The sequence below is a fragment of the Bombus vancouverensis genome, chromosome 10 (genome assembly GCF_051014615.1).
Source record: "Bombus vancouverensis nearcticus chromosome 10, iyBomVanc1_principal, whole genome shotgun sequence".
In the NCBI taxonomy this organism is placed as follows: Eukaryota; Metazoa; Arthropoda; class Insecta; order Hymenoptera; family Apidae; genus Bombus; species Bombus vancouverensis.
This window is the reverse complement of record NC_134920.1, coordinates 11063744-11075409: the sequence shown is the minus strand read 5'-3', so window position 1 is coordinate 11075409 and position 11666 is coordinate 11063744. Positions and strand designations below refer to the sequence as shown.

At 43.9% G+C, this 11666-nt stretch overlaps 2 protein-coding genes across 2 annotated transcripts; one reads left to right on the top strand and one right to left on the bottom strand.

The window, feature by feature from the left end:
- Positions 1–4631: 4631 nt before the first annotated feature.
- LOC117158338 (uncharacterized) lies at positions 4632–8652 on the top strand. The gene is made up of 3 exons (XM_033337139.2): positions 4632–5154; positions 7940–8071; positions 8156–8652. Exons 1-3 carry the CDS (start codon positions 5046–5048, stop codon positions 8182–8184), a joined length of 270 nt encoding a protein of 89 aa, XP_033193030.1. The 5' UTR covers positions 4632–5045; the 3' UTR covers positions 8185–8652.
- Positions 8619–11337, bottom strand: rept (RuvB-like helicase 2 rept). Its single transcript, XM_033337133.2, has 7 exons — positions 11065–11337; positions 10340–10453; positions 9832–10266; positions 9320–9752; positions 8987–9255; positions 8797–8902; positions 8619–8709 (listed from the first exon to the last, which is right to left on the bottom strand). Exons 1-7 carry the CDS (start codon positions 11068–11070, stop codon positions 8684–8686), a joined length of 1389 nt encoding a protein of 462 aa, XP_033193024.1. The 5' UTR covers positions 11071–11337; the 3' UTR covers positions 8619–8683.
- Between the last annotated feature and the right edge of the window lie 329 nt (positions 11338–11666).

The window sequence follows — 11666 nt, the reverse complement described above, 5'->3', positions numbered from 1 at the left end:
CGAGCAAACCTGAACGTCGAATGAATCTCGCGCCAGTTACCAGCGATTGTTTGCGCTATCTCGGTCACGAGTTACGCGGCTATGATTATCGATTCGAAAGTAATCGCGCGACAATCTAGCGATCGATGGGTCGGAGTCGGCGTCCCTCCGCAGTTCGCCGATTCGCGTTCGTTAATTCCTTGCGGAAGGACGGAATCTGCTGTCTGTCGAGTATCGAGCAATTTTTCGTAATTAGTATTCGTGGCGAACGACGGAGTGCGTCGGTTTTATCCATCGGTTTAGAACCATCGTCCCGTGAAAGGTCGCTTCGCGTGCCACTGCTCTTTTCCTATCGGGGCGGAGACCGCACAGCCGTCAATACGGTTTGACGGGTGTCAGCCGATTTTTCCCGAATATCAGGCTCGCTCGGTCCACCGTGAATTTCTGTAGTCGGTCGCGTGATTCGCGACTCTAGCCAAACGCGGCTAGACGTCGTCGCTACCGAACTCCGAAGTCTCGCGCGACTGCCTAAAATCAATATCGAGATGTTTTATATCTCCCACGAGCGGCCAAGTTGCCGGGTTTAGCCAGCAGCCGGCAGCTTGCCGTGTTTCGCGAATTCCCGGCGCTCGTTACCAGAAAATTTGAAAACCCGAGCGAAATGTACGCCGTCTCTGGGCTATTTGGCTCGATTTTCTGCGCAACCATCGATAAGGGATGAACGTTTCGGGATACAGTCCGTCGGCTGAAAGAGTCAGTTCGCGGAACGCTGGAGGAAAAAAGACGAACGTCGGCGAAATCTCGAGAACGAGCGACGTTCCGGCCAAATTCTGTCTCCTGAAGCTCGATATTCCGAATAGCTGTGGTGTCTATGTCCGAGACGACGAGGTTTGCGTGTTCTCGTTTCGAATTAAGGAAACGGAATTATCTTCGATTGCGATATACGGTGCGACATCCGGTTTGTATGAATCGCGATACGAAGCTTGCTTGGTGGGACTGTGGTTTTCGATCGATTAACAGTTTCGGTGGAAAGGCTGGCTCGCAGCGTACGTTCCGCGTATCGTTCTCTTCCATCGCTACTGTCTTTTCTTTCTTTCACGACTCTTTAAGATACTTCGGTAGACCAAAAGACGATACAGAGATATCAGGATCGTTGCTTGACAGAGGTAGAAACGTACTGATAGCTACGATTCTACTCCGATTCTACTTACCTTGAAAAATATCTGTAACGAAATTTCCCGCTTATTCGACCGATCAACCGCACCTGGCGAAACGATTATGTCAGTTGTATTTGACCTAGTTTAATTTAATTTATTATCAAACGGCTGGTGAGTAGCCTTTGCTGGGACAAACATGATCGCGTGGAAAATCGTACAAAGAAAAGGAGTAAAAAGACCAAGGGGAAACAAAGAGGAGATACCAAGCATGCAAGTAACGATTAGCAGTTTTTATAATTGGTAATTAGTAAAAACTCGGACGAGCCTTCTTCTTCCATTCTCTACTCCTGTTCTCCTCGTATCTGTCGAGTCAACCACGGCCTGGACTGCGGAGTTAATAAAAAAGAGTACAGCCGTGGAAAGTGAAAAAGAGGAGAAACGAGAAGCCGAACGAGTCTGCCGAAGGCTCTTCCGATGCCTGGCGTTTCTTCGATGCTTTCTTCGTCGGTTCAGATCGATTGGCCGTTTCGCGGGCAAACGGCGATTTCCAAGGTTCCACGGAGGATCATCGTCGATAAGAGTCGAAGCGATCCGACTCTCTTATCTACGTTGTTTCTACTTCCGCCTCGACTTATCGCAGTTCGTTGCAAGTGCGCGCACCGAGGATACGCGATAAAATGCACGATTGCCTTCAAGATCGTAAAAATAGTAATAAATCTCGTCCGGAGTTCGCTATCGTGCTCTCTTTACGACCGATCGCTTTATAGCAGAGACATTGCACGAAAACTGCCAGTAGCAGAGACCGCGCTTATAACGCAAACAGGAAACGCTCTGTCTTCCATAAACGACACGAGGCTTCCAATTCGCAAACTCTGTCGGACGATACTCGCGAAAGGAAGAAACCTACTCGAGAGGAATGACGCTTTTTCAAACAATTTTTGAGATCCATATTTCTCGGGAACCGGTGGAAATCTTCGGGTCAAAATTGGGAGGTGGCACGCGAAATTCCCCCGTCAAACGGAGGTTTCTTTCTTTTTCAAAAAAATTTATCTCCGTCGAATTTCTCGACAGTGGCGGGTATTTTCAGCCGAAAACAGGGGATTTGTGTCGTTTAACGCGCGCATCGTTCGTACGTTGATGCACTTACCGAATGAGTCACTCCTCTCGATTCCGCTTGATTCCCCTCGTTTTCTCCTTAATGGGGGAAAGCGGAGATTCAGGGGACGACGCTGTCCGAAATGGAACGTCTGTTTGCCCAAACCGTACGCTTATGTGTGCTTCCCTATCGAATTTCTATTCGAGGCGATACGTTTTTCTCGATCAAGGGTCGGTGCATCGACGATCCCTAATGCTATTAATTATCAACGTCTAAGGACGCCCCGGTTACGCTTGACACTTGAAACAACTTTCGTTTTAAAAATACCTCGAGTGCCGAGAAATCAAGGTTTTCGAGCGTTACGTAGAACGCTCGTACGACTCGTGTCAAATCGGGCGCAAAGTAAGTAGCCTCCCTGATTGAAAATCATAATGCCTGTATCTTTTCTATTTCGAGGCAGGTGTCTATCTAAAAGAGAACATGACGTCACGTTTTTACAGACCATTTGCCTGGTCGTTGGTGACGTTCCTGTCGCGCGCACTCCTCCGATCCGTCGCTGACATCTCCATAAAGCCGCGGGGGTGGATGAAATAATTTCGGCTCGTGTATCCCGACCGATACAAGAACAGACTGCCACGACAGAATGGCTAGATTATGCGCGGCAAGACCCGGATGTGTCAGCCGTGCATGCCTTTGCTCGTTTCGTGCAACTCCTTCTAATCGATTCAAGCTGCCGTCGTTTTGGTTTTCCATCTACCGACCGATCTACCGATTACCGATGATCCCTACGTATGGCGCTTCGAACGTGAGCTCGATACGTCCAACGTATTTTCCAATTTCTGTATCGCGATTTTGTATCCTTTCGGTAGTTTACGCTGCAAGTTAGATCACCAGGCTGACTATTCTTAAACGCTAACGACTATGTAAATCTATCGTACTTGGCCCGGTTACGCGATAACAGCTACCTACAGGCGTCGGAACGGCATCTTTCGCAAATAGGAGGTTTAACAAGGTTTCCGAATAACATCTAGACTGCGCAAAATGTGCTGCGAGACAAAACGAAGAAGCTTTATACGTTCGGTAAACGGTGTTTTAGCGATAACGGGTCTTTCGAGGGTAGAAACACAGATAGCTTTGCGTCGTTGCGAATAAAGTTAATCGGCCGAGGTGAGCAAATTTCGAGAACGAGAAACGCGCGCACGTGAACGCGAAACGATGAAACGAGAGTCGCGACGACTTTCGCCGACTTGCGTGTTTCCGTTTGCCGATCGACGAACGGCTGAAAGAATGAACAAACAGCGGGCAATTAATGGGGTGATTAACGCGAAAGAACAGCGAGGGAACAAGCAGAGAAAGGAGGGATTTCTCCGTCGGAGAGGTGGAAAAAAAAAATAGGACAAAACAGAAAACTCTGCTTCGTTGCTCGCTATTTATACATATAGCTCGTAGTATAGAAAGACAGTTATTCTCGAGGTAATTCGAGATTTTTGAAAAGATAAAAAGCGGAGTTGCTTTAGACACGAAACCGACCGAGCGAAATTTCTGCCAATTTGGAAACCACTGAACCCGGAAAGCCGATTATACGGACCGGAACAGTGCGACTAGCTCTATCGCCACGCGAATACAGAATAGCGAATAGCGAGCCGAATAGGAGCCACGGTCGTTCCTTCTTCGATCTCTGGATCCTTTCACTTTTTAACCCAGTTTCCATTGTTAGGCCAGCGGCAGGTCGTTGCTGTCACACCCGACTCGACTACCGGACCCAACTAGACCGATCCGATCCACCGTATAATTAACTACCGCAATATTCAACTGTTCCGTCGCTTTCTTCCTCGCTGCTGTCATCCCTTTGCGGAAACGCGTCCGACGATTCGTTTCCTCGCGAAATCTCTCGCTTTCCCTGGCATCTTTTTTACGCAGCGTGGTTACGCGTTGCGCAACTTGAACACGGTTGCGCGATCGCGAACAAACCAGAAAGGAAAATGCTAGGCGATTAAACGCGCGTTAAATGCGTGAAATACCGCGTTGGCCATCTCTGCGTCGTGTTTCCCAGCGCGACACGAGCCGCGAGTCTGCCGCCGCTCGTCGTGCTCTTTAGTCGTTAAACGAGAACGCGTGAGATAAATCGACGAATGACGAATATCGTCAGTGATTAATACGAATCCTTGACGCTCCTTCGTTGTTCGTCTGAAACGTTTTCCTCCTCTTTCTTGTCTCCTTCCCTTTGCCGTTCCATCATCGACGCGACTCGTCATCGACTCATACGATTCGTCTTGCGACTCTTTTTCTCGCCTGTGCGATATCTTTCGCCGAGCATCGACGAGAAATATGAAAATTCTGCTAGCCTTTGGATATTTCCATGTCCCAGCCGGTTGGGAAAGAGGCGATGTAAAACTATATGCGTCGCGTTCCACGCGTGACATTTAGAAATAGAGAACGTCGAACCAGTGGAACGTAGAAATGGAAATTTTTGAATCGGAACGAAACCGGAATCGATCGTGGGAACCTTTTCTCGTGCGAAACTCGAACGAAGGACTCGAAACAGAAAATCTACTTTCCTTTCGCGGTTGAAGAAATTTGACTGTGTCGCGGTACTTGGCTGCGCTAGAAATCCGAAGCTGCGAGTTGCCGGAGAGTGGCAATTCTGTTGTTTATTCGCAGCTTTCCCCACTCGTGGCAAGTGTTTTCACCTCTTTAGTCTTTGCTCCGCGTAGTGCCGGCCCAAACATCGCCAAGAGTAGCAACCTCGCGACTTCGTTCTCTTCGATCGGCCCACGATCGCACCGGAAATACGATCCTTCCTCCCGCGAACCATGTCGTTTCTTCCGACCTTCCTTTTCGTTTGTTTCCTCGTGACGATCGCGACGACGTACGCGAAACCGACCATCTACAAAAGGAACCACGACAACGTGTTCGAGCCAGGTAAGACGTGTCTCTGATTAATTAACACGAAATAAATTAACAAGAAATTGAAATCTAAGCGACGATAATCCGCGATAATACCTACGCTACTGTTGCCGCTTAACGTTCGATTAGGAACAAATTTGTAACGCTAGTGCGCGACCAAGCGAATGGTGTCTTTTCCGTTTTCCCTCAGCTGTGTCCATGCTGCGCCGTGAAAAAGTGACTCGCTTTCTTTTCACTTTCTCGTACATCTTCCAGTCAAACGGGACGAAAAATCGTTCGGGATTTTGCCCGTGCAACGAGTTTTACGCGATTCGAACTCGTCTTCGCTGGCTGCGTAACACGTCGAAGAAACCTCGATCGACTCCGCAACGAGACTTCCTTTGTTTCGCGAAACTGATGTCTTTATCGTTTGCCTGGATGAATATCGAAGCGCGAGATGAGCGAGGTAACGAGGCGTTCGTGGCGCTTCTTAAAGAATCGAAAGTTTCGATGCTTCTTTCTCCGATCTGCACGGAGATCCTAACTTGGATCTTGGAGGTCTTGGTCGCGCGGGAACGTCTGACCGCGGAAAAGCTTTCACCTTAATTGTTGCCGCTCGTGCCATATCGATACGAAGACGCGCCTTGACCTCTCTCTCCTTACGACCGAATCTTCTTTTCTTCGCTTTTCTATCGCGTCGCGCCTCCGCCGCCTCTACTCGCTTCGTTTCATTCTTCCGACAATTTGGAAAGCATCGAGTCGCGTGACGTCCCGTTTCCTGCTTTATATGTAAGCGCTTACGCGAACCTCGCCAAACAGATATAAACTGTGATCTAACTAGCGATGACTAATTCGTGCAGGTCTTTGGATCGACGATCGATTCTCGAGGCTTGTTTACCTTGTTGATCGTACATGGTAAACGGCGACGACAAACCACAGCTTGACAAATGCATCGTCATTTGGCGTGGCGTTTTATCGACGTCTCGATAGGACCGAGCCGGTATCGATGGAACTTCGGACAACTCGATCAAACTCCGCTACACCGTCGCTATTGCTCGTTATCTGTCTTCTCGTTGCCTAACCGCGAGAGACCGGAGAGTAGCATAAATTACAGTCAATGAGCGCATCAACAAGGCGAGGACAAAACCGACGATCGGTCGGTATCCGCCGACGTCTGTGTCCGGAACGATTGTTGGCCAAATAAAGAGCGATTTCTTCGAGCCCGAATTTCCTTCGGGCCACGTTTGACAGGTGGGAATAACGGGCCGATGACGTCAGTCCACGTTCAGCGTAGGCTTCGATTATAGCGAGGCCGCGATATCTCGAGTAGATCGTATCCCCGGTGCAACTGTTGGAGCGGAGAGTAGCGTTGTGTCTGCTGTTTCGTGTTGTCGGCTGGTTTCTAGGATAGCAGGATACTCGCTGGACGAGTACGCGCACCACCGCTGTTGATCCGCGTTTCCTTTCGTTGGAAGAATCGTGACGATTGAAAGGTGCGCCGGCGTGCCCGTTTCTGCTCGCCAAGTTGCGTACCGATCTTTATCTGTTCGTCGTCGTTTGCAACGTCGAAGCTGCTTCTCGTCGTCCCTTTCAGCCTAAGAGAACTTTGGCTCGGAACGCATGATGCAAAGAAACTGGGCAATTGATCGAAGATCGAAAGACCAGATAGAGTTATAGCGGGAATGGGCGAGCGGAAAAGCTAATACCATTGAATTAGTTAGGCTGTTAGGAAAATTGAGTTATCGGTTCATTAGTAACGTCGAGTTTATTGGGTTATTAGCGTTATCGAGTTATCGGCTTCTTAATAACACCGAACAGTTCGATCGCTATTAATACGAAAGTACGAGCCAACGATTAATATGCAATTAAGATTCTGTTAGGAAACTGAAGAGCTCGCAGCCGCAGCTACTAAGAGTCGTCCGAACACACCTAATTGCGCTCGTTCTGACACCCTGTACAGCAAGGAGACGCGTGTCGCGCAAAACGATAGTAGAACCTGTACGACTCGACCTTCGTTGGACTATTAGAGAGAAACAGAGAGGGAGAATGTTAAATATGATAATTAATCGGCGTAAATGTCAACTGCAGTGGAGTATGGCACGCAGATTGGCCGTGTAGTCGCGTGATTTGAAACGTTTCAATGCGTTCACCGTTCACGTGATTCGTAGCGAAAATTCACGCTTCTCGAGTATCGCTTCGCAAAGAATCTCTCTCGAGTTACGTAAATGGAATATTCTTTTACTTTCGCTACGAAAATTTATCGTTACTCGAAAGCTACTAATTTTCAAATACGATCCCCGTGAAATTTCTCCTTTCACTTTGCTTTAACGTGGACGAAGTACCTTGATTCGATTTAACGAAATATTCCAAAGAAATAATAAGATAATTCAGTAGCGAATTCGTCAGTGAGAATTTAATCAAAATTTCGCGGCGATGGACAACAGCAATCGTAATAGCAAAGATTTGCACGAGTAGCTCGCTATCTCGGCTGCAACTCGTCGAATGGACGTCGACGTCGACGCTGACAGTCGCCTACTTACCGAATCGATATTCGATTAAAACCGATAAGCAAATATTCCTCGTTAAGGATACTGCGAATAAATGTTTAGCGCCTCGCCACGTTACCTACGTTCCTTTCCCTACTTGATGAGAAACGATTCTGCCTACGAGTATTCGTAGAGCGAAATGCGAGAGAAATTGCGATGCTCTGAGACGTAATGAACTTATCTTCTGTATCCTTAAGGCGCGTAAACTTTAAAGCGCAACTCTTGAACGAAACCTGGTGATATTTAATGCGAAATTTCGCTATCGATTGTTTCAGTGATGATACCAGTCTCGTCTACGGTGATTCCTCTCCCCGTCTACAAAATGGAATATGGTTTGGGATTCATATCGAAAGATAAGAAGGCTCAGTCGTCCTTGAAACCGGAGGGTGGAATAAAATTGATAACGAGTAAGCAAAATTTATGCGAAACTATGTATGTATTTGTATACATGTATATCCGATGAAAGGAACAATAAATATCGTTTCTTACAGTTAAGAAGAGCCAAGAGAAGAAAACGTAAAGGTACAAAATATACGTACTAGTTGCAGATTGACTTTATTCGTATCGTAGTCTGTCATCGATGAAGCGGTATATACTCAATAACATCGTACGGTGATGTATATATATATATATCAAAGTTATAGATTGTAAGCAAATCTCAGATTTATTTGAAATGTACGACAGATTTCAAAATTAACAGAGAGTTTACGCCAAAAACTAATTTACCTCGACGATTAATGTTAGAGTTAATTAACTCTGTCGTTATGAATTTATTAATAATCGTAAGAAAAATCAAACGCTGTAAAACCAAACTGTAGCGAGTATGAAGAGAGAATCTGTTAAGTTTTTATATTTAATTTGAGCTATAGTACGTCGTTTCTGCTATTATAATGTTTATACATTACGTTTATGTATATCTGCCCAACATTTTGATGAAATATTGAAAGGAATTAATAAGTAGAAAATTATAAACTTTTATTGAACAACATTCGCGTTTAAATTTATTTATTTACCTATCGTTACGATATTTCCATCGGTTCTTCCGCTGTAACAGAAACAATTACACGAATGAAATTTGAGAAACGTAAAGATTCTACTAATTCTTTCATTCTTCTCTACAGAATTTACTTACGCATTTCATTGAACATAAAATCATCTTGATATTCTTTGAGAAACTGTGTAGATCTACTTTCATCGAGGAATAGCTGGTAAACACGCTTCACGTCATCGATATTGACCTGTATTTACATATTATCTTTATGTTCTTGTAACAATATAAGAAGTACGTATACGACTAACAGCACGTATAATACGATACTTACTTCCGTACTCTTCCTTCGCCTGCTAACGAGAGAAGCAGTAGTAATCAATTGAATCGCGTATCTCAATGAAGTTTCTAATGCGATTCTGGTAAGGACGGTTAGAGCATCATCCGCCATTTCGCAATCTTCTTCTTCGCACCTTATCTTTAGAATTTCTTTCAATTCCTTTTCTTGATACGGACTCGTTGGAACGATAATCATACGATCCAATAGATCTATTGGAATACCATGCGGACTTTTGTAATTCGTTCCTCTAATCCTAGTAATACCTGTAAGATTCAACGATTAATTTTTTATCAATTAAAACAACATATATGCACGAGTATAAGGCACCTCTATTTGTAGCCATAATAACGACCGGTGCCATTTCATTTTCAAGTGCTCGATTAAGAAACGAGAAGCATTCGATGTCGAGCATGTGAACCTCGTCGATGAACAAAACGCCTGGAACGATTTCTGCTTTTCCTTCTTCGCGCCATTCAGCGACTTTCGCATTTATTTGGTCTCGTACTTCTGATTTAATTTCTCCTGTATCGCCAGAGAACAGCGCCAAAAATCCGTGGGTTCTGCTGTTAATAACATCGACTTCGTGTAAAGTTACTGTGTGTACGACCTCTTTGCGTTTTTGTAATTCACCCTCGGGACATTGTACGAAGCGAGTTTGAGAACCAGTTGCATCATAGTCACGAGCTCTAGTAAATGACCTTCCCAGTCTATTTATTTTTCCTGTGGCTTTGTCGATTGTAATCACGTCTCCAGCTTGTACCTTAAGCGAATCATAATTGTAAGGAACCCGATAAACAATGTTACGAAAGAATAAATGTTCATTGCTTGTCTTTACTAACTTTTTCTTTCATCAAACTGTCGATCATTTTGTTTCCTAGATCGTAGATCGTTTCCATCTCCGTTGTTTTCAGTGTTAGTTTACCAACTTTAGCACCTATACCTGTAGCAGGTCTATCCACTTGTATTTCGACTACTTCACCTTCTATAATTTCTGTTTCCTCTTTGATTCTGACACCGATAGATTTTCTAATAGCTTGAGTAAGAGCTTCTGTTTTACTCATTTCCAAAGAATATATTTCGGAACCTGCCATTGAAGTAAATGGAGTATCCATTCCTAGAGCTTGCGCCATTCCCATGGCAATGGCAGTTTTTCCAGTTCCAGGCTGGCCTGCCAACAGTATAGCTCTGCCTGCTATTTTACCATCCTTAATCATTTCAAGCACAACACCTGCGGCTCTTCGTGCCATAAGCTGACCAACCATGCCTTGCGACACCTAAATAATCATACACAAAGTTAATAAAAGTAGGTATTGAAGTCGCAATGTACAAAAGACTAATATATATTACATGGCGAGGTTCTAAACTATCATCCAAGCCTAAACCTCTAATATGAGAATGTGCACCAATTCTCTCTATCCTTGTGATTTCACGAACTTCTTGAACTTTTGCAGCTGCGACAGCCTAAAATAAAGGAAGTAATTGTATTAATATAGTGCTAATATATCCTACATACAGTATCCTACATAGAGACAGAGAGATATAATACAAGAGTGGGAATAGAAACAGAAAGCTGTATAAAGACCTCTCCTGTCCTTATTTAATCCATTGTTTACACTGATGCTTGATGAATTTTATGTTTACATATTTATTACATCGATGTACACGCATTATAAGATCAAAACATAAAGGGTCTCTATGCAACATTCTCTTTCTATTCTTATATCGCTCTTTCTATCTTTCTATCTTTATATCTCTCCAAATATTACAAAAGCATATCGATCAAACAACAGTTGCTATGCCAACTTGTTTTCCTTCAATTCCATTAAAGATGAAATATAGAAATATAAAGCATTATACTATTCAAAATTGATACGATACATCCTACCGTAAAAATAATACGATAAACAAAAACGTTCTTTATATTTTCAAGCGCTTAGAAAAATAAATGTATTCCAAATAGGTTAATTGACTAAACAAGACAAAAACATGGTAATATGAATATGTTTGTCGAATATAACGTAAAAAGTACAAAAATTAGCTAATTATAATATTAATTCATAATGAATATTTACCGCCATGTTTGCAGATTTTCCACGTGTTTATTCCTTAACAATAAAACAGAACCTTTTTAAACAGTCCTGCATGCGAGGATTGCCAATAGCGGCGCTACCACAAAAATCCCAAAAGCGTGCGTATGCGCATTCGTCACCAGTGACGTAGCCCGAAAGAATGCGTTAATTGGTGCAATCTGTGACGGCAATGGTTATATAAATAGGTCTAGATATTCGCTAGGGGTAATGATCCGTCTTTTGAGTCGAAAAGAACTAAGATGGAGAACAAAAAAGGTCTTGTTCTACGGGGTACACAGAGATGAATAGCATGTTCTGCTCTGTCTCAACATTCATAGTATACATGTATATGTATAACGCATGCGCGGAACAAGAACTTCCATTGCTTTCCATCTTGATCTTTTTCGACTCAATGGACGGGATAGTTTCCTTAATGCATTCACGTGTAAAAATGTCTCATGGACATAGGAAGAAATGTCTCATAGGAGTATATATTACGTCAATAACAACAATACTATTGTTCAGTTCAAATCCGTTTACATGACTGTGGCTCCAAAAAATAATGCTATTTATAATTTCATAACTATGTAAACGTACTAGGAAGG